The 26391-nt window shown below is 47.2% G+C and overlaps 1 protein-coding gene across 1 annotated transcript in view; it reads right to left on the reverse strand.

Moving 5' to 3' along the window:
• Nucleotides 1-26391, reverse strand: part of LOC146178884 (agrin-like) — a 169236-nt gene that overhangs the window by 45364 nt on the left and 97481 nt on the right. The window contains exons 3-4 of the mRNA XM_084578619.1: nucleotides 1322-1555; nucleotides 182-418 (exon numbers count right to left, since the gene is read on the reverse strand). Of these exons, the coding sequence (XP_084434745.1) occupies nucleotides 182-418; nucleotides 1322-1555 (471 nt within the window). The remainder of the gene's footprint in view (nucleotides 1-181; nucleotides 419-1321; nucleotides 1556-26391) is intronic.

The following is a 26391-nucleotide window of genomic DNA, read 5'->3' on the forward strand; positions in this document are numbered from 1 at the left end:
CATTATCATTATTGTTACTCTGTCTACCACTCACAGAGCTCCCGATGTGAGTGGCCAAGGTTGCGAGAGCAGGGACATCACAACTGCGGCGCTCGCAAGGATTCTATCAAATCAATAGACGCTGAGCATCCGATTCCGGCTGGGACTAATTGCCGCGCCTTGTACCATTTGGAGGGCTCACCGCAGGGTCCGGTGAAGCGGTGCTGCACGTCTCGCATGGCATTACAGGCAGCCCGGCGCAACTCGCAGCTGTTGGGGTAATCACGGCCGTCCGAGCCGCACACGGGACGGGAGCCCCGGGCATCTCCGTACGAGACGCACTTGTCCGGACAGACGCAGTCGGCGCCCCGGCCGTCCAGCGTTGGCCGGCACTCGGCGCCCCACTCACAGCGCTTCTCCAGGCACGGGTCGACCACGTCTGCGGGAAATTTGTAGCATCCGCGGCTCAGGCACAAGAGCGAACAGGCAGCGGCGGCAAATAGTAGCAGGCGCGCCATCGTCCTCACGGGCCCTACTCCTGATGGCGGAGAAAGTATCGATCGATAGGGCGGCGCGCGCGCCTCGCCACGGCTGCTGGAGCCCCTGCTTCCGGTGAGGGTCACGTGGCCGGCGGTCCAGCACGTGTCTGACAAAGCCGCGCTAGTTAAAAACGGCACCTTCAAGGACCTGTATGTAGGGCAGGTGACATCCACAGCTTCATTCTTGCATCAGCAGTGACGTGTCGTCAATTTCCTTCCGCTGTCATGCGCTAAGTATGACTGCAACGACAGCCTATAACAGAGTGATACAGAAAGCGCGCCATGTAGGACTAAAGCAAGAATACACCTGTAGTTACAAGCAGAAAGCATCGAAAAGTAATGAAGGGTGCAAAAGTGAGCACGCTCTCTCCTGACTTACCTTTGGTGCACTGTGCTGCGTCGTAATGGCTCTCTTCTTTTAGTGCCGAGGTGACAGTAAGGACTACACTGAACCGGCTGAAAACCAAATTTCCGCACGTTTAATCTTATGCTTCAGCCCTGCACTCACAACCTGGCTGGGCTAGGCTTGTTCATTCTGCCTTTGACGAGTTCTCCAGCTAGCGAACGCACGAAACGCGTAATGGGCTCAAGCAGGTCTAGGAGGCAATGACAAACATGAGAAAACCGACCCGACATGCCTTTTTGTGCCGGATGCTATGTTTGTTTTATATACTCACTGTCGCATCCCGTCGTAGAAGAAAAGACGCAACCAAAATCTCAGCGCCCGAACTGGGAGTGCGGAAAATCGTTCTCGAGGTCCTCAAGAGCAACATAGATAAAGCATGGAGTACAGTCTGGCTCACCGCAGGATCCCTGATGGGCAACCACGATCCTCTTCTGGCGGATGCAGGCCGTCATGCGGAGACGGCACTCGGAGGAGTAGGTGAAGCCGTCCGAGCCGCACACGGGTGCGAACAGCTGGTCGGCGCACGACAGCCGACAGCGGCAGTACGCCTGTCCCCGGTCGCTGTGGCATTCGGCGCCGAAGCGACACGTGGTGCGCGAGCACGAGTCGTCCCCGCTGCGATGCTCCGAGCCTGCGTACGTATTGGCCTCAAGTCACTTCACACACTTAGGCAGCACAAGCACCTGCTACTTAAAGTGGGTTGAGACGAGCGAACTAGATCGCGGATTGTCCGCGCGAAAAGCTAGCTATGACGTAAGCGTCATTCCTCTGAGCCAATCGAAATCACTCGGAGGACTGACGTTAGCGCCGCGTGGTAGCGGTCCGCTCATTTGAACGCATTTTATTAGAGACACTGAACACAAAATGATGGTGGCGTGTGCCATCAGATTGCCGCATTCTGACAGATGCCAGATACGTTGCGCCCATTGGAGACAGAGCTTTAATAGCGCAGAACATGCGAAAACAAATTAAGTACATGCCCCCCCCCCCCCCCCCTCTCGTCCAGATAGTTTCACAGACGCAGTGAAATGATGATTTTGTGCACGAGTATTGATGCGGCAAGGCTGCATCAGCATTTCCTCCAAAATCAGGATTCCGGACACTCGGTCTTGGCTTCCCGAGTTCTAGTCGAGGGGGGCAGAACGGGGGCAAACCAAACTAATGCTAATAATTTCCCTGTACCCATCAATAAATAGACATCTTGCTGTTGCTAAAGCATGACATAGCCAGAAAAGCCTCACTGCACAATTTCCACTAAAAATAGTTGAAAGAAGTCCCCAGTGGGCTTTTAATAATAATTATAATAATTACATAATTATTTTGTGTAGGCGTGCGGGCCTTCCAAAGCCCGGTAAGACCCCAGCGACAGCACCTGGCAGCAGGGAAAACAACTGTCATATACTGACACAAAATCAGAAACTGAATCAGAAGCTAATAAAATGACGCCTCGTAAAAAATACAAGCCACCAACCTGAATACGTCCATTTAAGAGCGCCGTTCAAGATAACACAATGGCGCTCTGAACGAACAATATTACTTTAGGAAAATGGTAGAAAATAAAAAGAACCCAAGTGCTTGCGAAGACACTTAGCATATTTAGTAGGTACTTGTGCAAGGTAAAATGATCGTGAGTACGAAAACCTCGAATAAAAGCGTACGGAGCACGAAAACTGTTTGTCCACGTATATTTGAATACCATTATATTAGCAAGCAAGCGGTGAAAAAAGTCACGTATATGTGAATTTTGAAAGATCGCTTCCTCGATGCCGCGAAGTACCGCGAATTACAGATTTAAGGCAAATACTGTAAGCTAGTGCGCGCAAAATTTTGCTTACGTATAGGACGAAGAGTCGAAACATAATGCAGGAAACACAAAAATGTTTTTAGCTCAGAACAAACGAAAGACAAACGGCTATTCCAAGACATTTCTGAGTCAAAGAACACTGCGAAATATTTGACCGCCGGTACCGACAAAACTGGGGAACATTCAAAAGGATCACAGCTTGGTCTGTGTAGAAATATTGATATACTATGTGACATTGGCTGTACGTAAATAATCGAAATATACTGAGTTATTTTTTAAACTCTGAACTGTGATTACGTTACAGCTGAAGAATTGTATGTCCGTAGAGCGAAACCATATTGAATATATGATAATGTTGTCCCAAAGTCGCTGTTTCTAGCCACAGGGAGCATGTTATCAGCATAAGAGCGAGTATTCCGGTAAAGTACGATGGCATAGCATACGACCGCACTAAGCCGCTGTATATGGTTCTCTTCTCGCCCTAACATTACTAAGTCTTACGACATCCAAATTATTGCTCGCTTTGCCTCAAACGGTGCTGCTAGACTACCCTCGCCGAATAAGTTCTAGCATTAGACGCTGACATCAATAAGGGTATCTCCGCACCAGGAGATCCTTACCACAATCCGCTTAGTCGTAATTCTGACTTCCGCCGTAGCAACTTTCTCAGCAGCTGCTATGAACTGAAGGTCCAGTATTCATATATAAGAGGTGGTAGTCAACTACTACTTTTCTTTTTTCTTGTATTCAAAACGAAGTTTAGTAAACTGGAGGAGTATAGTTTGAACACATTCACAATTTCAAACTGAGGATGTTTTGTTTTTTGCTGTGTCTCGGTGATACAAGGCGAAATATTTTATTTTATAGGACAGGAGGCTTTTGTATATCTGAGTCTGCTGCGGTGTTCCGTGTTAATGAGCAGTAGCCAAATGAGAAGAAACAAGCAGACAAGCGCGTCGTCATTGACGTGTAAGATAATTCACAAACTAAACAAAAACACTCCCTATCTTGTAGAGAGTCGATGATGACCTCGAAGTTCTGTGCAGTAGCGGCGTAGCATATTCTGGAGGCGTCACTTTCTTTTACGGAACGGTCTCGTCCCGGCCACATGAAAATAATCTTTCCACACCATCACTCTGGGTGAACGGCGACAAATCCAACCTTGCAATCTAGCAAAAATTGACAAACAATCTTATACACATTTCTGTTCGGAATTACAAAAGACAGGTGTATATTCGTAAAATAAGAAGATTTCACTTTATCTAAGGTGCTATTTCACAAATATTAGTAATTTATTCTTGCCGGTTTCCCACTATTCTGGCGGTTCGCAAACCTTCCATGGATGCTTAAAAAAACACTGTCAGACCTCAAGCAAAACTGGAAAGCGCAAACAGGTTCAGTTGCCGCTAGCACCAAGCTTGCCGGAAAACCACAAGACACTATAACCAGCTGCTGGACGAAGCCAAGGGAGCCCGTATTGCAAATGTCTATAATATTTGCACGGAAAATATTTATTTTAAAAGAAATAATAAATTGCTCCTGAAATTGATAATGCAAGTCGAATATTAGTATTATTCTTTAGTACCAACACTAAAGTGGAGTATTAGAAATAACACCAATACATGTATGTATAAGGTAAGATAGCTGAGGAACCCTGCTCAGCTATGCCTTAGGATGATACATTAGACTAAACATTACAGTTCATTACAGACTAAACATTACAGGCTACAGTTCCGCTTTAGAGCGTTTTGGATTCAGCGTAACGTGCCATATAATCATTAGCGACGATTATTTAATGTCAGGTGGGCGGGTGAAATAGGAAGTTTGAGGGTTAACACAGCTGCAGCAGGATATGAGTAACTAGGCACATGATAAAGGTCTTCGCCCTGCAGGCTGATGAGAAGATAGCATAAAAAATTACAAGGGTTCAATACTGTTGAACCAAATATTGAGCGAAAGTATCACCTGCGGGTGACCGAGCGTTCTTCTTCTTCTCTTTTTCTTCTTCCTCAGCCCACATATAAAGCACCGCTTTAACCAAGCAGTATGAACGTGTCTTAGTGACCTCTAGGGGCAACGTGAATGCCAGGGTCCTAGCAAGTTGATTCTGACATAACCGTCCCTTGTGAAACGAGTGACCCAAGTTGGCAGCTCCTCTCAACTGAGCCGCGGCTCCGACCGCGCCACGCCGACCGCTTAAATTGGGAGCCCATCTCTCACCCTAGTGTCACGTGGGGTGTGACGTGACAGTGTCACGTGGGTAAGACGTACGTGGCTACCGCCGCGCTACACTGAAGGCTCGCAACCTAAAGTAGTATTGCTTTCGCAATACAAATAAAGCGTAAATGCTCCTGTAAAGCGTGCTCTGTTGCGCAAAAACCTTTACTGCGGCGAAGCCACCCTTCCAAGCACCATACGAATTACCTTCATGGTTTTTAAACTTTCACTGTCAGCTCCGGTGATGCCTAACGATCCCTGCAGTCGGAGTAGTCAGTGACTCTGGATGTAGAAATTTCTGTTCATGACGTTGCTCTTGAATTACCGCTATGAGTAAGCTGTAGTGAATAGACCGTTTACAGAGGGTGTTGCAGTATCCGGATGACGCACTCCGTCGCAGTGTGCGGGGATACGGTTAGTGTAGGCGTGCTTCCATAACAGCCACTCGTTCATTTATAGAAAGAACAAAACAAGCTGAGGGGGAGGGCGATAGCGCGAACAGCCTCGTCACGACGGCTCGATCTCGCCCAACAAGCTACGTACCCAGCTGTCGCTCTATGAACAGAACATTGAGGAAAAACTGGGCACTCCAACTTCTATAAATGCGAGCGAAACAATACGCGGACAAAGAAACACTGAATGCGCAACGTGTCCGCTTTTTTGTTTACGTATTGCTTCACACTGCTCTGTGCGGTTCAAATATAAACGAACTCGCTCGAAGAAAAACTCTGATGAAGCAGGGCCTCCTGCGGACAGCGTTTTGAGCACGTAAAAAACGATGAGTGTATGAAAATATGAAGCTAACAAAGGCAATGTAAAGCCATAAACAACAAGCCACTAATGCGTGTTATACGTGGATTCCACCTTGGAACCAATCCAGTGTGAACGTGGAAAAAGGACGTTATTTCAGTTAATTAATTCAATTCTGTTTAGATTGTTTCAGGAAAGAGGCATCAAAATCCAGCGATACCGCCTTACCACCGTCTCTGGAATGTGTGAGTTAGCTCCGCACTATATAAGAAGGAAATGCTCAAAGGAAACGAAACCGCAAGTTTGAAGTCATCATCAACGCCCGACGAGTTCAATCTGTTCCTAGACGAAGGCTCTCAAGCTGCCACCATTTTGTCTCATGCTGTCCGCAGCCAAATCATATCAAATCTAATAAGCTCGCCAGACTGTCTGCTTCTCAGCTGCTAGCCATCGCGCCCGTCAAGAATAATAACACATCTGTTCGCATTTTTATTCACACAGAAACCTGGTCACTAGCATAATATTAATGCGCAGGATACAAATCATTGTTTAAATATGTCTACAGCACTACGTTCACCAGATCCCGTGGCAGTGAATTTAAGAAGAAGGGATCATTTAAGTTATGCGTTCAGGCAAGATTTCAATTGGCACATGACAGAAGTAGAGCCACAGCAAGACGAAAAGTGTGGGGAGGGGAATTTATATGAGCGAAAACAATGCCAAAATAAATTGCCTTATTACAGCTGCTAATCCTTAACACAGTAGTGAACTTTACTTGAATACAAAACGGAAAGTCTGAACACCAGCCAGACGTAGTTTGAGATGTTTGGCAAGTCAGAGCTGACCATGTAGGCTTTCTAATGAAAAAACGCATGAACTTTTGAGAAAACGTTTTTCGCGCAGTGCGTTGTAACGGTCCATAAATGAAACGATTTAAATAGATGCAGTGCGAAAAGCGTTTAAAGTTGCTGTACACAATGGCGGAGATAACCCTTTCAAGCTTGACTTTTGGCAGAAAGCTAGCACCTTATCAATTCTTCGTTCATTGCTGGAAAGATGACATGGGCGATCACAAAATTACGGCAGCGGGTACAACATAGGTGGCAAATGAGGGAAACACTTCAGCCTTACATTGTAGTAGGTATTGTCTTTTTTCTCGCGTAGCCCTTTTTCCCTGGTGTTGCCTCTCGTGGAGCGATGGTTTCGTGCGCATTCGAGGGAATATGAAACGAGCGTGCGCCCAGCCATGCTCCAGTAGTCGCAGCGACCGACGCACATGTGGTGCAGTTCTACGAGGGTGAAAAGTACAAGTTCGGGAGAATCTCTTGTTTTCTCGACCACTGGCCGGAGTGTCAGCCTCCGGGTGGGAACCGACCGCTGTTCTATCAACTGTTGGCTCGAAGGAAGCACATGAACAGGCGCAAACGAGAGGAGAAGAAGAATCGCCAGGGCGAAAGGGTACGCTTAGCACGACCCCCGTGGGGGAGTAGCAATCGAAGAGTCGCTCGATTCCAGCGCACGCGGCGTGCCGCCGTGGGCACAGCAGACGTCGCGGTTCGATCTTTCCCACGCTAACCGGCCGCCGCCTCCCAACACTAGCGTGAGGCGTGAAAACAGTAGCCCGGAACAGACTCCTTCTTGAAGCTGCAGCCCCGGTCGGAACCCCGGTTCCACGGGCTGTCGACGACGTTGCCGGGCGACAGGTTTAAAACAGTGCATTGCTAACGCTCAGCGCGGATTTGAAGTTAAAGGTCGGGTCACGCTACGAAAGCATGGCCGAAACATAAAAGTGTTGTCTACAAAACAAGTTCGCCCGCGAGTCATCAGCAAAGTGCCGAGCCAACTTGTTCCACAACAGCTTGTCAACTGCAGATAGCGTAAATAACTGAGAAAGTTTGCCGCGGTGCTGCTTCACTGACAGCTTTCGACAGTGAGAAGTGGACAAAAACAGAATTCGTCAAAGCATTTGACAAACAGCGCAAACAGCATTCGACACACACGCACACGCACACGCACACACACACACACACGCACACACACTGTCGTGACGCTGGGGCTACGTCGACCCGGCCTTCACTTGGTAGCGTGCAGAGACTCGGGGTTGAAGTAGGATTGAATCTTCGAAGTTGGTGAAATATGTACAAGCAGGTTTAATGGCACTTTGAGAAACTTATTTACAAGATTATTTACACGAAAAAGAAGGGTACATCAGCAAAATGGCAAGCGTTAAGAGTTCATAGCGAGAAGCGACTGGATGAGCCGTTTACCCAGGGCCCAGAGCGACATTTCGTGCTCTGCAGCGTCCTTAAAAACCCCCTATGTCCAGCCCCTCTCTGAAGATGCTGACCAACCAAATCCAGGGCACGCCCCTCAGGTATCGGCATCCAATCGAACACATCACTGCACTGATGGTCTGAAGCACTGACTGGTCCGGCATTCATTCGTTGGGCGTGATCACTTGTTGGCGGGAAAAGCTTGGGAACGGCGAGGAGAGGAGGTACATTTCTATTCTTCAGCAAAGAAACCACAGGCTGGTTCTGGGGGTTTTACTTCTCAGAAACCCGAGTGCACGTGGCGCCGCATAGGGCTCCCAACATGGTCCCTTTTCGACAATTGCAAATCTTTCCTGCATTCCCGGGAAATCACTTAATGGCCGTATGAGTCATGCTCTTCTCTTGTCCTGCACGTCAGCGGACATGTCACTCTGTCGTCTCCTTTGGATAGGAGGCATTCATCACTGGAGGATAGCACTTCTCGACTGGAAGGGTGAACAAAAGAAAGCACTTCCTGCTATTTCCCGCAGGGGGACGTTTCTTTGTGTTTTTCCAGACGTTCTCTTGACAGGGTCAATTTGGCATTTGCAGGTTGTCCACAAAGCAAAACATGCTTACAAAACAGGATTCCTGGAAACAGGCTCACTTAGAGCCATTGGACCATCACCACATATTCACAAAACTTATCCATGCCCACAGGCGAACAATAGAGCGCGCAATTGCGGATGCTTGGTCGTAACAGCCTCCTCCCCCGCCAGAAGAGTCTCGGAGGGCAGCAGTCCCAGCTGCTGCATGAAGAGACGACTTAATGGCCTGCACGTGAACGCTTGAAGCTCGCTGTTGCTTGTCGCGTTGTCTTGATTGTTGTAGGCCAAATTGCTCGAGCTGTCTGAAACTCAACCACATGTCGAAGCAAGCACTCGGCTCCCGTCTGAAGAGACCAGGTCAAAAGAAAACTGCCATTGTTGTTCGAGAAAAGCCCACACTCAAGACGTTAGGACCCACGTATTCCTAGAAAACCAAACGTGCTGCTTTACATAGTCACATATATTCAAGCGCACGAAAAAAAAAAGAACCTGATTATCAATTTGGATACATGGTGAGGAACAACTCGGACCGCTTAGAAACAGCGGCTAAGCGCGTCCGCATTCCCATTTAATTTCCCCTTTTTGTATCTTATTTCAAAATTGTACTGCTGTAAAATCAAGCTCCACCTAAGAAGGCGACTGTTCTTCGATGTCGCAGTTTGCAGCCAAGCCAGGGGACAATGGTCCGTCTCTACGGTGAATTTGGCCCCTCCAAGATAGCACTGCAATTTTTGAATGGCCCATACAATGCAAGCGCATTCTTTCTCTGACGCGCAATAAGCCCTCTCTCTAGAACTCAGTTTTCTGCTCAAGTAGAGCACGGGGTGCTCATTACCGTCGTCATCTCTCTGGCAGAGAACAGCACCTAACCCTCGATCACTGGCATCACACTGGACCGTGAATTCTCGGCCATAGTCTGGAGCTCGCAATACCGGACGGCTAATCAGCACAGCCTTCAGGTTTACGAAGGAGGCTTCCTTTTGTTCGTCCCAGACTACATTTGTCGGTTCTGTCTTGCGGAGAGCGTCGGTCAGAGGGCTAGCCAAAGCTGAATAGTTAGGGATGTAGTGATTGTAGTACCCAGTCAGACCCAGGAATGCTCGAATTTCCGTCTTCGTGCTCGGCCGCGGGTAGTCTGCTACCGCAGAAATCTTAATCTCGCTGGGTTTCCTGAAACCTTGACCTACATTGTGACCCAAGTAGTCCACGGTCGCCCTTGCCAGGCAACATTTCTCGGCCTTTACGGTTAGTCCAGCTTGACGCAAAAGGCTCAGTACAGCTCTTAGATGTACCATATGGTCCGCCCATGAGTCGGAAAAAACCGCAATGTCATCTAAATAAGGCACCGCGAATGTTTCACACCCATTTAAAACCCTATCCATGAGTCGGGAAAAACAAAATGGAGCATTTTTGAGCCCGAAACTCATCATTGTTGGCTGGTAGCTGCCCGTCGGAGTGACGAAAGCCGCGTATCTGCTGGCGCGTTCAGTGAGCGGTACTTGCCAGTATCCTCGAGTAAGGTCCAGCGTAGTCACATATGCCTCTCTACTGACCTGTTCTACTCTCTCCCCAATATTCGGAATAGGATACACTTGATCCCTGGTGAGAGAATTTAGCTTTCGGTAGTCTACCACAGGCCTAGGGTCTTTACCTGGAGCTTCTACTAAGATCATAGGCGAAGCATAATCGCTTTCCGAGGGTTTTATTACTCCTAATTCCAGCATGCGAGTTACTTCCATATCCAGAATTTCTCTTTGCCTTGGAGAAAATCGGTAGCACCTTGATCGCACTGGCACGTCTGAAGTCAGCTCAATATCGTGCTCAGTCAAATCAGTTCTGCCTGGCCTGTCCACGAAGCAGGCCTCAAACTCTGTTATTATCTCGCCCAGATCGGACAGCTGGGATTTCTTTAGTTCTCCTCTCTGCTCCGTCTTTTTGAGAAGCTCCTGAGCGTTGCTTCCTTTTCCGCTGAGGCAAATCAAGTTATCCCCAATCTCCTCAGGAAGGTTTAACGTTAGATTTACCATGGTTTCCCTCTGCTCATAAGGCTTCACAAGATTGCAATGATAAATGCGCACTGCTTTACGCCTACCGGGGAATTTCACTTCGTAGTTAGTGTTAGAAAGCTTTGCAACGACTTCATCAGGTCCTTCCCACTGTACTTCGAGCTTATTCCTGAGATCATTGGCTTGCTTCATAGCTAAGTCCTCTCGGGTTCCACTTAGAAGTCTCGTGAGATTGCTAGACACCGGCGGCAAGAGGTTACTCTCAAGAACGTCCTCATTCCGCGTCTCATCAAGCTCACTTTCAAGTTGACATATCTGAGATGCCTCGCTCTCAAAGTTTTCTGACCTGCTATCTTCCGCATTTACCACTGTTTTAACTGCCGTTTCCTCCGCTGTGGATTTTTCTGGAATGAGCAGTGTAGCTAGTTCTCGCGCCTTTGAACGTGTTAATGCTTGCACAACACTGTCTCCGAAAAGGATGCCCCTCTTTCGCAGTAGCATGTCCGATTTGTTGGAAAACAAATACGGATAGCACTTAGGCAGCTTTTCTGAAACGGCAGCCTCGGTTGTTAACTCGCCGAAAGGGCCCTCGATGACCACGTTCGCGATCGGCAAGCACACACTCTGTTCCTCCACTACCTGGCGGATCCACGTACACTGTCCTGTATAGTCGGAAGGCGACACATACGCCGGATGGACAACATCCATCGTTGCGGCCGAATCGCGCAGTACCTTGCAAGGCTTCCCGTTGACTACTAGGTCATGCAGGTAGGGTTCTAAAAGCTGCATATTTTCATCGCAGTCCCTGACATACGAGAAAGCAATCTTTTCTTTCCGGCAGTTGACGGCAATGTGACCCTGCTCATTACACCTAAAGCATGTGAGCGGCTTCCTAGCCTCAAGCTTTTTCTTTGTGTTCTGCGCGTTGGTCACTTCTCCACTTTTCTCACTGCCGTCCTTTCTAGGGCGTTTGCCTGAAGAAGCCTTCCTTTCTTCGTTTGCAAATCTAGCAAAGTGCCTTTTCTGACGGTTATTCACACTGAACTTGGGATTGCGGGGCCTATCCACTGCTGGGTTGCTGAATTGTCGGCGCGAAGCATACTCCTCAATAAGTTCGGCAGCTTCAGTTGCCGACTTAACTTCGCCTCGGTCCTGTAACCAATTTCTTTCTTTTTCTGGGAGGCAGTTATAAAACTGCTCCAAAAGAATTCTCTCGACTACAGCGTCCCTATCACTGTAGGAATCAGTGCTCTTTAGCCACTCGCCCAAATTTACTCTTAAATTGTACAGGAATTCAGGGTAACTCTCGTCCCTGGACTTAGTAGCGTTCCGAAAACGTTGTCTGAACGCCTCGGCGCTAAGCCTATACTTTCTCAGAAGGCAAGCTTTGACCTTCTCGTAGTTGTCCGCGTCCTCCTTGCTTAGCCGCGCGACAACCTCCGCTGCCTCGCTGGGCAGAACCGTCAATAATCTCTGAGACCAAGTGTCTCGCTGGAAGGACAGTTTTTCGCAGGTTCGCTCAAAGTTAGCCAGATACAGACCGATATCCCCTGATATCACATATGGCTGCATGTACTTTGACATCTTGAAATCTGCCTCCTTGTTGAGACGAGGTACCGCTAGCTGGGGACAATCGCCCGACCTCTTGCTCAACTCTAGTTCTAATTTCCGGAGCTCAATTTCTTGGTCCAGCTTTTTTGCTTCTCTTTCAAGCTTCTCACGTTCGTGCTCCCTTTCCTCTTTTTCCCTCTCAAGTTCACGCTCTCTTTCCTCTTTTTCCCTCTGACGTTCGCGCTCCCTTTCCTCTTTTTCCCTCTGACGTTCGCGCTCCCTTTCCTCTTTCTGCTGTCTGAGCTGTTCCTTTTTTTGCCCGATGAGGTTCCATGCTTCACTGAGCTCCTCATCATCGGCTCCCAAATCAGTGATTGCATTTAAAATCAAGGGTTTTCGTGCCAAACCACTTGTATCAATTCCCAATTCCTCACACAATAGCAACAGGTCCGGTTTCTGCAGCTTTTGTAGGTCCATGATCGCTCCGAGTGTCGGCTACTTCCAAAACAACTGTGCAAACTACCAACCTAAAGGCGTTTCCACACTCTCTTTACCAGTTCTAAAATCTAACCCTGTTCTAGAACCTGGTCCACATCAGAAGAAAAGCCAAGCACTCACCCACACATGCGATCGATGTTCCGAGCTGCTCTCTTGTTGGCCGATTGTTGCGCCTGCTTGTTGCTTGAGATGCCACCTCCGATCACCAGATGTTGTGGCTTGTAGCTTCAGATCCACCTCCAATCACCAGATGTTGTGGCTTGTAGATTCAGATCCCAACGCTGGTCACCAGTCGTTGTGCTTGTAGATTCAGATCCCACCGCTGCCACCAGTTGTCGTGACGCTGGGGCTACGTCGACCCGGCCTTCACTTGGTAGCGTGCAGAGACTCGGGGTTGAAGTAGGATTGAATCTTCGAAGTTGGTGAAATATGTACAAGCAGGTTTAATGGCACTTTGAGAAACTTATTTACAAGATTATTTACACGAAAAAGAAGGGTACATCAGCAAAATGGCAAGCGTTAAGAGTTCATAGCGAGAAGCGACTGGATGAGCCGTTTACCCAGGGCCCAGAGCGACATTTCGTGCTCTGCAGCGTCCTTAAAAACCCCCTATGTCCAGCCCCTCTCTGAAGATGCTGACCAACCAAATCCAGGGCACGCCCCTCAGGTATCGGCATCCAATCGAACACATCACTGCACTGATGGTCTGAAGCACTGACTGGTCCGGCATTCATTCGTTGGGCGTGATCACTTGTTGGCGGGAAAAGCTTGGGAACGGCGAGGAGAGGAGGTACATTTCTATTCTTCAGCAAAGAAACCACAGGCTGGTTCTGGGGGTTTTACTTCTCAGAAACCCGAGTGCACGTGGCGCCGCATAGGGCTCCCAACATGGTCCCTTTTCGACAATTGCAAATCTTTCCTGCATTCCCGGGAAATCACTTAATGGCCGTATGAGTCATGCTCTTCTCTTGTCCTGCACGTCAGCGGACATGTCACTCTGTCGTCTCCTTTGGATAGGAGGCATTCATCACTGGAGGATAGCACTTCTCGACTGGAAGGGTGAACAAAAGAAAGCACTTCCTGCTATTTCCCGCAGGGGGACGTTTCTTTGTGTTTTTCCAGACGTTCTCTTGACAGGGTCAATTTGGCATTTGCAGGTTGTCCACAAAGCAAAACATGCTTACAAAACAGGATTCCTGGAAACAGGCTCACTTAGAGCCATTGGACCATCACCACATATTCACAAAACTTATCCATGCCCACAGGCGAACAATAGAGCGCGCAATTGCGGATGCTTGGTCGTAACAACACACACACACACACACACACACACACACACACACACACACACACACACACACACACACACACACACACACACACACACACACACACACACACACACACACACACACACACACACACACACACACACACACACACACACACACACACACACACACACACACACACACACACACACACACACACACACACACACACACACACACACACACACACACACACGCACGCACGCACGCACACGCACACGCACACACGCACGCACACACACACGCACACACACACACACACACACACACACACACACACAAACAAACACACACGCGCGCGCACACGCACACACGCGCACGCACACACACAATAGTACGCAGTTATCGGTAGTAGCCTTTGGATATGTTTCGTCATTGCATCTGTGCAAATGCTCCCATGAGTATTTAAGTTTTCCCTTAGCGTTTTCATGATGCGATCGTCATGTGTTCTCGAGAGAGGTAAGACGATCTGAAGCGGGTATCCGAACTCACTAGCGTACCCTGTCATTTAGTGATTTTCGATTACATGTTTCCTGTAGCTGAACATACTGTTGCGAAGAAGAAGATCGGCAGTGGCGCGAGAGGAGCCCTCGCCCTAGGCTAGCCATTAAATCATCCTTCACCATGTTGTGCTGTTCTCTTGCTTGTCGCCACGTAACATTTTGCTGGAGGTGCGGGGTGCTTCACCCCTATCCTCGCCTTGGAGCATCGACGCCATCCTTACGCCGGGACCATCGACCGAGAGCCCTGGGATATCGCCGCGCTGCTTCGCCCCAACCCTTCCTGCCCAGACCCGACCAACTGCCGCCACCCGGCCCGGATCTGAAGACAAGACGCACACATGAACGGAACAGATACCAGACCAGAGCGAAGACCCGACGGACCCGAATAACCGAAAGACAAGAACACTCAACCCCCGCCCCGCCAAGGCGCCCGACGCGACCTCGAGCCATTAGTCCCATGGATGCTTCGGTGCTGTCTGGCTGAAAAGCTCCAGGGGAGGCGGATCACCGAAGTATCATCGTGGTCATCATCATCGTAGTCACAAGCGCATCATTCTCTTCTATCTTTTATTGAACATCTACACCGTCACGTCACCATCGACTTCAACGAACCGATCGGGTCGATCGCTCGGTGGCCCCGAGAAGTGTTGCGGAGATTGGCAGTGGCGCAAGAGGAGCCCTCGCGCTAGGCAAGCCATTAAATCATCTTTTACCATGTCACCATGTTGTGCCGTTCTCTTCCTTGTCACCACGTAACAATATGACCAATCGGCGCCATATTTCAAGCCCACCGATCATACTTTTATGACGGGCAGAGGTATACTTTATTGCTGCACTCATCTTAAGGCCGGGGACTCACCACGCTTGGGCGGCCACTGGCCATTTTTTACGTTGGTTCTACAATCACTGCGACCTTCCCGATTGTGATAGAAAAACTGTTTTGGTTTGCTACAAATAAAATTGTATTTATATTGTATTGTCGTGCGTGCATTGCTAAAGATACTCCGGCGCTTTTTGTTTTTATGTTCAGCCATCGAAAATAATATTTAAGTCTATAGTCCTCACAATTTTTGATTTACGATGTGCGCCTTCCGCCTGGACGTTCCGTAGTTTTTCGAAATGAAATGATCAGAATAAGAGCCCCTTGACGCGAGCTATACCTTAAGATCGGGGGTTTCTAGAGGCCACTCTGTGCTGATGACGTCACGTGTTGGTCAGGCCCACGCGGAGCTGGAGATTGGCGAGAGGTTCCGTGCACCTAAGGGCGCTCACATTAGTTTAGTTTCCTGCCTTCAGAGCTCGGTAATGGGAACTTACGCTGGGCTGTGGTACGCAAAAATTACTCAAAGGACATGATCCATAATCAATTTCCTTGTGTCAAGAAGCAGGCATACGTAAAAGCTGTCCGCTGAGCCAGCAAGCAAGAACTCTGTGTTCTTGGAACATTTTCCTCAGAATATTATGCTCATGGCGTGTGTCTTAGAGAAGCTTTTGAACTAGTTAAAGCTGCGTTTAACAGGGGCTTCAATGTAACTTCTGTTCCCATGTTGTTCGGATACAACTTTCCAACGAAGCAGCCAGTTGAACGAGGTGAGGCCGTAAGGAGAGAGCGGGATACTGTAAAGTAAGAAAAAGAAAAGCCCGAATACATTGGCAGCTAGCTCAATGAGTAATGGCAATATGGCAACAATTAACCTCAATAATAGTATACTGCATAGGCAATTCCATTCCATATGCACGCTCATACTGGCGCATGGCAGCGCAAGAAGACGAAAAATACCGAGCCGGTGTAGGTTATATCAAATCTCCGCCACTCCCGCAGTTGAAATTGGGTGTAAGCTTGAAGCCAGTTTATTACCGGTGGAGCTGGTGGGATAGCCCGCTCCGCATTTCTCGTTGCGTTTATTCCAAACGCGCCTTCGAGCGGTGTCATTTTATGCCGATTGATGGCGCCACGAGACCCGTGGTGTTAAAGTCACACGTTGCCTTGACGAGGCACCGTGCGTGGTGTAAAAAGAGTGTTGCACAATTAGAGGCGCGCTGTAGAATGCTTCTCCCAACTAAACCACAGAATCCAAGCAGTTAACATTTCGCACAGAAATGGCATTTTGTCGTTAGTATTTTTTAATACCAAATTTGTTTGGGGTACTTGCCTGATTCAATCAAAAGAAGTCAGATGTTCTTACCGTATGCGGCGGCGGGGAATCAAAAGAAGCCATCCCCAACGACAATACCGGTGGCGTCATCTTTTGCAACACCCTTCCGTCGCCTCTTGTTTTGTTGTGATGTTGTGATAGAGTCGGGGGGAAACAGCACGAGATGTCTCTGGTGTTAGCGTTGGGACGATGGTTTCTTTTGCTTCGCCGCCACCGCATATAGTAAGAACATTCGACTTTTTTTTTTATTGAATCAGGCAAGTACACCTAACAAATTTGATATTAAAAAATACTAACAACAAAATGTCATTTCTGTGCGAAATTTTAACTGCGAGAATTTTGCGGTTTAGCTGGAAGAAGCATTCTACAGCGCGCCTCTAATTGTGCAACGCGCTGTTGTTTCAGCCGGCGCCCGCAACGGCGGTAACTCATGCCGCACTCGCCGCTATGGCTCAGGTTTTAAGGTGTTTGCATTGAAACTGAGTATCCTAGTTAGAACCCGACGGTGGCGGCCGCGATTCGATGGAGGCGAAACACAAAAGATAGTTCGACCGCCGCAGGCTTAAGACTGAGAGCGTTAGCTCGAGTTTTTCAGAATTGAATCTAGGTCCTGAATTCCGACACCAAAGTGTACATCACGAAACAGAGGTCACATGGCTTGGCGGAATCATGATAAATGGTGGACAAGGTGGTGGACTCCATTGTACGGATGGTAACGTGTAGTTAAGAAACCTTGTAGCTATGATCATGTGACTCGGCTGCCATCTTGAATATCAGGAGCGACGAGAAACCGGCAAAAGTTAGTAAGAGCTGACACCGTTAACAAAAAAGAAAAAAAGAACTGTCCGTGTCCTCATAGACCTCACGTTAAACCCCACAAACCAACCAACCAACCAACCAATAATAATTGGTTCACAGGAAGGGAAAGGCGCAGTATCTGTCACACTTGTGTCTGTGGACACCTGAACCGCGCCGTAAGGGAAGGAAGGAAGGTGGGAGTGAAAGTGGAAAGAGAGAAAGAGGAGCCGTAGTGGAGGGCTACGGAATAATTTTGACCACCAGGGGATCTTTAACGTGAGCTGACATCGCACAGCACACGGACGCCACTTCGTTTCGCCTCCATCGAAACGCAGCCGCCGAGGTCGGGTTCGAGCCCGGGAATTCCGGATAGTAGTCGGGCGTCTTACCACTGTACCACCCCGGCGGAGCATCAGGTGTCCACAGAAGCAAGTGTGACAGATACTGCGCCTTTCTCTTCCCATGAACCAATTATTATGCAAATAACGCGGCGCTATCGCCTCTTTCATCGAGTGCCGCCAAGAATGCGCATGTGCCGCTGTAGGACAGACCATAGACTCCATTGTGCCGCGCTCTGAATTTGCCCGCGACGGGTCAGAAACGATACTCGATGACGCATGAGCTGTTCGAGCGCAGCGTATGTCGGCACCAAGGGATGACCCACGAAAGTATATTTAGGCACACCTTCGTTTTCTTCTTTTGGTTCCCCTTTGAGTAGCCGTCCAGTTCAACGCTGGATTTTGATCCTATGCTCCGACAAGGAGCGCTAACAGCATTCTGTGCCTAAAAAGTCAGCTCATCGCAAAATAACCGCGTCACGATTGGTATGTACAATCACACAATTTTATCTACTTTGCATAATTACTTTTATCACCATTCCTGCGGTGCGCGAGCTCCACATTTTTGCTTGATTTTGCCTGTTACGCCACGCAATTCAGATTGGTGTTGCTCTGAAAAAAAAAAATAAAACGAGATGCAAGCATGATTTTAGCTTTCGCTTTTGCGGTCGAGTAATAAGGGAGCACGAAATGACATGAGTACATGCTTCTCCGAGTCTAAGAGGCTGTCTCAGTTTTTGAGACGACGCGCCGTTGTGCGACTCCACTGGTGGTCGCGGCGGTTGGTCGCAAATCAATCGTAAACCATTAATTGAATCATTTTATTACTTTTTCTGAAATCTCAATGGTCTCTAGAAAGCTACATTTTGCTCATTATGTCATGTTGACAAAAGCACACAGAACTGCTTTGCGCAGTTATGACATCCAAGGGCGTCAGCCTACACCTTGGAGCACCAATACATTGGAGCATCAATACATGACGGTAAAGAAGATGTGCCACCAAAATCCTTTGCAGTTAAGATTTCACGTTTTTCATTACGAAATACATTTAACTTCCTTTGACGGCAATCTTGAGGGGACGCCGAAATAGAACCGAGACACGGCAACCGGGCACTGAGTCTCCTTGATCCAGGCATTGGTTTCTCTTCATCCGGGCACCATTTTCTCGTTATCCGGACACAGAAACGTGAACATCCGGGCACCAGACGAGATTTCACGAGAAGAGTTCGCCCTCTTAGGCTTCCGCACCCTCCCCAATGATGGCTCCCGGGCGACACACACTCGCTTGAACGCCGTTAGACTCCGGCGGTCAAGGCGGCAGCAGCCCAAACATTGTTCGGACATTTGAAATCGAGTGAGTTACTGAGTTCCGTAGTCACCTCATGGCGTTTCTATCTTAAGGAGGCAGTCTTATTGACGGTCTAAGGCACTCGAACACCCTGAGTCCCCTACTTTCTTCTCAGGGAACTGTCCTTTCGTGGTCACGTCATCTGCATTTCCCTTCCGCCATCGTCAGAGGTGTAAAGCCGAGCAATGGAGCCTGATGTAGATAGGTAGTAAGAGTATTGCGAAAAATGATCGCTTTGAGAGTTATTTAGAGGCGCAGTCGCTCTGACCGAGAACGCCATGATTTTGCTGCCGTTAACGAAGATGACAAGGCCGCCATGGACCACAGCTACCTACCTAAGGCTACACAATTGAAGGCGATCGCTTCGACACAATAAAAACCTACAAGAACTACTCAGTACGCTGGCTTGTTGGCAGAAGAAAAGCTCGTGGTGTGGAGTAATGTGCTCTGGACCCATTTGAAGGCTGTGGCTAGTACCGTCTACGACAAATGTGCTATGCCATGATTTTTCTTTTGGATGCCAGATTGGTTTAAAATTATTTCTAGACTGGCTATGAAAATTTCGCATTGCACACGCTGATGGACGTTCTTAGGAATGCAGAACAGCCATTAACTAAAAGTTAAAAACCACCGCAGTTGGCCTTTAAAGATAATAAATGTCGATGCGAGTGAAGTGGGCGAAATCAGGGTGCATAAAACAATATTTCGCTTTACCTTGGCTGCTTGCATGCCTGATTCTTCTTCTTCTTAAAAAACAAAACAAAAAACAAAAAAAAAAAAACTAGTGGAACACAAACAGTGCTGCCCCTCCAAAGCTCACATGGAAAACACTTCAGTTATTTCCAACCCGTTCCCGGCCCTGGTACTGTGTTATATAGAGCCGGTGCTGTTATAAAGCCCAATATATGGCAAAAACGACCCATTATGGAAGCACGCCAGCTTCCGGTCTAATTTACCAAACGAAGAAAAATTTGGCTTATTTAAGGGTGCAATTTTTTTGCAGCTGTACATAGGGGTGTTTCACATGCTGCGATTCTCACCGCGTGTGACAAATATTTTTTCTCGGTCTGCGGAGGAGGGAGTCTGTAGGTCAAGCCGCAGAAGGCTTGCGGTCGGCTTGCGTCCGGGTGGAATTCTGTCGCAGCGTCGTTGTGACCGTTCTTGAACCGACCAATAAAAACAATACTTGGACGTGACTTCACTTCTGTGCTGGGCCTCGCGACCCGCCGTGCTCTCCTCTGGGGAGGTTTCTTAATTAATTGGTTCACAGGAAGGGAAAGGCGCAGTATCTGTCACACTTGTTCTCTGGACACCTGACCTGCGCCGTAAGGGAAGGGAGGAAGGTGGGAGTGAAAGTGGAAAGAGAGAAAGAGGACCCGTAGTGGAGGGCTACGGAGTAATTTCGACCATCTGGGGATCTTTAACATGCGCTGACATCGCAGAGAACACGGACGCGTCTTCGTTTCACCTCCATCGAAACGCAGCCACCGGCGGTCGGATGTCAGTAGTAGTTGTATAAAACTTTATTCCGCAAAATGGGAAGGGGATCAGAGGTTGGGGTCTTGAGCTGCAGGTGGTGTTCCTAGGTACAGGATCCCATTGGTTCTCGCTGCCTCTTCGGCCCGTTCGACCAGCGCTAGCTGATCTTACGGGTCGGGCTGGACAGAAGCCCCTCCCACTGCTCAACTGACGGGTTTGTAATTTTGGGCTCTATCGGGCACGCTCGACAGCCCCCTATAGAGTGGTGGAGGGTGGCCGTCTTTCCGCACCACACGCATTCTGGAGTGTATTGCGTAGGCCAAATCTTACTGTATATGTAGCGACTTGGGTATGAGTTTGTCACCGTCTCCAGGTAGCTGCTTGATGTCCTGTGAGTGTCTTGTAGGGAAGCAGGTATTTACGGCGCCCTAACTTCCAAAACATGGTGAGCTCTCCGTAGCTGTTCGGAGTAGTGTTGGTTTCCCCCTTGTCGTCGCTCGCTCGATTTGTGTAACCTCGAACTATTGCGTCGACTTTAAGGTTTCCCTCCACCCCTCCGTGCCCAGGTGCCCATACCCCATTCTGCTTGTTTTTGAGTTTTGTCGCCTCCCTAAGGAGGGTGCCGGCCTGCCTGCTTATATCCTTCCCCTTAAGAAGCTTCTGCATGCGGCCTGTGAGTCTGTTACTATTGTATAGCTCTTGTTGTTTCTCTTTGCTTCCGTGATGGCTAAAGCTATTGCCACCTCCTCCGCCGTGTTTACATCCCCGGTCCTGATTGACATGCCGGATATTTCTTTTCCCTGGTTGTTAATTACGGCTACAACCGCCACAGGCGGGAATTTCTATAAAATACGTGATAGTTAAGAAGCCGATCTCTGGCACTGAGAGACAAAGGCACCAGGTCGCTCTCAGCCCGGTTGACGAGTGCTCTGCCATCTAGAGTGGCCTGAGGGCCCATCGTCGTCCTGCTCCTTCACTTCCCTTTACCCCCCCCCCCCCCCTCACTTGGTTCTTTTTGAATCATTAAAGTTGCTACCTACCTACCTACCTACGACCGCCGCTTTTCTCTCTCTACTGTCTTCATTTTATCAGGCATTCAGTCAAAGCTCTCTCTGCAGCTTTCGGCGCACAAAACACACGAAGAGCGAGATTATGCGTTAGTTGGGGCTGCATTACGAAAACGCCGCGCCAGGAAAAAGGACACTGCTCGGCTCTGTCATGTTCGTAACGCAGTCTTTTTATCACATAAAATTCGCCGCGAGCGAATCCTGTCGGGAAAAAGAATGGCGTAAATAACAAGCCCTCTCACTTCGAGGCAATGGAGACGGAGCAGCCGAATTGCGCACGGGCGCTAGAAGCAAACGGCGAGCTTTTGAAAAACAAGTGTGCGAACCGAGGGTCATCGAAGACCGGCCGAGCGCCTGGATGGAGCGCGAGCCTCGAGAGGAATGCCCCTCGCGTTTTGAGTAATGGTCGCTGATCACCCACTGACTCAGCGGCGCCACCCTTACCTTGACAGACGGCGCCGGCGAGCGACGGTTTGTCTACTTCCAGACGGTGATTCGCGTTGGGATCAATAGCAAAGGCAGGCTCTGGCGCTGCCCGGTGTCTCGATCATGGCGTGTCCCAGCGCACGTAGCAAAAAGTACCATTACTGTCCGATGAGTACACAACGCTTGTAGTTGCTTCGACCGTTTCATAGTTCTTTTTCTTTCGCTCCAGCCACTTTCATGCATCTTGTGCCATGACTAAGAACGCTTCGCAATACAAATCTCAGCGACAGGCATTCAAATCAATAACCTTCTGCCGTCCGGCCACTCATGTTGAAGGGGCGCCGCACGTGTTGTTGTGGCTGTAGGAAGAAGGAAAAGAAAATGCTCGGGCCTGCTACTGACTCTGTAGCTGAGCCACCTCCGCTGCCTCGTGCAGACAGAAGAGAATGTAGAGAAGAAAGAAAAGGAAGAGGGAAAGAAAGACGCGTGCCGCAACAACAGCCGTCGTCCACCACCCAAGCGGTGGCAGGTGCAATGACGGCCTACAACAGATAAAAATTCGGTGGCAAGCTAGCCCCCGCCGCAAGCGACGGTGACCTTACCCCTTCAAGGAAATGGCACGAAGAAAAATTTCAGTATGTACGATGAACACTTAACGTGGACAGCGCGTTTGAACACACAAATGGGCCACCACAGTACTCGGGACGCGGCGGTATACGGTGCAAACACTACGTCACGAGATTAATTTCGCATGAGAACTCTCTCCTTTGCCCCAGTTCCATCAGCTTCGCCTCGATTTAGAGCTGATATTCTACATTGGTTGCCTTGAATCGGAACCAGAATCATTTAATACATAAATCACGCTCATTATTAACAGTCTGGGCTATCCAAAGACGAAATTAAGAGGACGTAGAGTAGCGAGCTTAGCAAAACTTCATGATAAGCAAAATGGTGCACCGTGCGTGGATGAGCAGAGTGATCTTGTCCGAACGTTGCACGTGTATTCACGGTTTTCGGCACAGATTCGCAGAGTTATGAAAAGCTTGTGGAATACTTTAAAGTGTCAATTTCCTCCTTAAGGTGTAATACAGCGTCGTTACCGGGCTGCGTGGAGTGCCCGGCAGAACGAGGAATATGAACATATCTACAAAATGTATAGGACTGAAACATTGAGGCTAACGAAAAGGGCTCTACTTAATTTGAGCACAACGTAGAGAGTTATGGAACGGAAAATGGTAGGTGCAACATTAGGAGATAGAAAACTTGCAGAGTGGATCAAAGAAATAACTCGTGTTGCTGACATTATACTTGGAAATGAGATGAAGAAATGGACATGGGCAGGACATGTAGTGCGAAGAGAGGATAACCGATGGTCGCTTAGGGTAACAAACTGGATTCCAATGGAAGGAAAGCGTAGCAAGGGGCGGCCGAAAGTTAGACGGGCGGATGAGGTTAAGAAGTTCTCAGGGGTCAAGTGGATGCAGCTAGTCTAGGACCTGGTTTGTTGCAGTGATATGGGAGAGGCCTTCGCCCTGGCTTCTGCTGATGGTGAGAACATATATTTTGCAGGGGCTAGCGCTAATTTTAATAAGACGACCAGCAAGTGCCTTCTTTTAGCGGTTGAAAAAAAACAAACGATTAAAAAGAGCGATTGAAAATTTGAAAAGCACGGTTGAAAAACTGTTCCAACGGCTGTAACCGTTGAAATGATTTTGAACTTTTTTTTTCAGCACTTCAACGCTGCAAGAGCGCGCTCTTTCTGCCCGCCTCTCTTCCATGTTCCATGTTCGTCCTGTGCAAGTTAGTGCCACCCACTGAAAGGTGCTCCATCAACTAACCCCGTTTCACGGTTTAACGATAATAATAATAATAATAATAATAATAATAATAATAATAATAATAATAATAATAATAATAATAATAATAATAATAATAATAATAATAATAATAATAATAATAATAATAATAATAATAATAATAATAATAATAATAATAATAATAATCAATCTTTATTTGATTATTATTGTTATTATTATTAATGACCTTGGTGTACTTTTTGACCGCACCCTCAGCTTCTCCTTCACACTAAACGCATTGCTCAGTGGGCTATGCGCACACTCGGATTCGTTTGCAGACTTTCGAGAGAGTTCCATACTCCACTTCCGTTCCTAAAACTGTACCTGTCCATATGCTTGCCGCTCTTAGAATATGCGTCGGTTGTTTGGAATGGCACTTGGGCAAGGTTGACAGAGGTTGACAATCGAACTTGGACAAGGTTGACAGAGTACCAAAAAAGTTTTACGGATATTTTATTATCGCTTTCCTTGCGCAACTTCCCCTCTCGCTCCACCAGGAGCGCCCAACTGAATCTTCCTTTTCTTCACTGCAGTCGTATCAGACTTGATATCATATTTCTGTACAAAATCTTTCATGGCCACATTATGTGCCCTCAGCTCTTAGAGTACATCCTACTGCGCGTTCCGCGAAAGAGCATGAGGGAATTCAGACCATTTCAGGTTTCTCCTCTTCATTCCCACTCTCCTCTGGACAGGATGCAGTGGTTATTTAACTCTTTTTGTCCTCACCTTGACATCTTCCAAAACTCGCTCTGTTCATTTACATTGGATGTTCGTAGCGTTGTATTCTAAATAGTACTTTATCACATATAACTCCCACTTTCTAGCCTTAATATTGTATTTACTTCACTTTTTGCTTTTTCTCCTGTTCAATGCTGTCTGTATCTTGAACTACTTTTTATCCGTTTCTTACTTATATTTCAACTTTAAACTTTATATTCGAATCTTACTGTCCCTTGTTCAATTCTACTTCTTTATTGTATTATTCTGTATTTCTAGCCTGTGTTTTAAGTACCATGCACTTGTTGCGCCTGGAATGGTTGTTTATTTCATGTATATTTTTATATTACTATAATCAATGTCAGTTATTTGTTGTTGTTGCTGTTTTTTTTTTCTCTTCTATCTACCGTTCTTTTTTTTTTTCTTTCCTGATGTGCTCGAAAATTCTCTCACTGTGTATATAAGTGATGCTACTCATTTACTGATAACTTTCCGTGATACCCTTCGTCTCAGTTTCATTTCATGTTTTATTTATTTCTTTTTTTTTTGTGTTCTCTCTGTGTGTGTAAACATGTTTGTGCATTTTCATTTTTGTTTCTTTTTTTTTAATTTGTGCTGCAGCACTAAGACCACATGGTTGTTCCTGCGCACATTAAATAAAGATTGATTATTATTATTATTATTATTATTATTATTATTATTATTATTATTATTATTATTATTATTATTATTATTATTATTATTATTATTATTATTATTATTATTATTATTAAAAAGAAATATGGCCGCAGACTTCAACGTTGAAGATAAGTTCAGTTTACAAAATTTCTAAATCGGCATTTTGGTTAGATAGATATACCAAAAGTTGAAAAAGCCCTCTAAGTTATCTTCGCCGAAGTGCAAATTTTTAAGACGGCATTTCTGCTCGTGGAATCTTCACATGAATCACGTAAATTTCTACTTTTTTTTTGTGCTTTTCGTGCATTATTTTGTACTTTTCATTCTCGCTTCACTTTTTTATTCCGGTTTTTAATGCAGCTTGTATTGATATTTATTTTTCTATATGGGTTCAGTTTTATGCAGGGAATAATGGGTATCATTTCTCTATCGCACTTATTGTGAATAAACTTTTCACTGGTAGAAAGTATTCTGCATGATCATTAACCTCTTTTCGACGTCAGAGGCGAAAAGATGGGGCCAAGTTTTATTCACGACAGCAGGACAGCAATTTTTAAAGCAAAAAAAAAATCGAATTTTTTATTTTATTTTGCAGATGTGTGACAAAGCTGCTAAACTCGCAACACGTTTAACTTTTTTCCTCCATTTGCAGGACAAGATCGGCGGGAAGGTCCCTGGAATTCTTGTTTTATTTTTCGTCTTAAAGAAGGGCAGCCGGCATCTCAGAAATAAATGAACCTCTTCTGCAATGGTCGCCGCAAATTGTGACGGAGAGCCCACACAAGCAGAGGAAATTTTATTGTCATGCAATATGCATACAATAATATTCACGTAGAATTTAGGGCATGCTTATCTAATGTCAACTCCTCCACATAGCCTTCTACGATATTTAGGAGGCCAAGGAAGCGGCCTCCAGGCAATCGTAGATAGCCCCGAGTTGAACTTTTAAAGTTTCCATGCAATTTTAGCAAGCCATCGTTGCAAACTTGAAACGGTGGCTTGTAAAAAAAAAAAAAAAAAAAAAAAGTGAAAATTTCACTCACAGATTTCCTCTGTGCCGGACGTACAATCAGCACCCAAG

The sequence above is a fragment of the Amblyomma maculatum genome, chromosome 9 (genome assembly GCF_055883805.1).
Source record: "Amblyomma maculatum isolate TAMU_Amacu chromosome 9, ASM5588380v1, whole genome shotgun sequence".
Classification (NCBI taxonomy): domain Eukaryota; kingdom Metazoa; phylum Arthropoda; class Arachnida; order Ixodida; family Ixodidae; genus Amblyomma; species Amblyomma maculatum.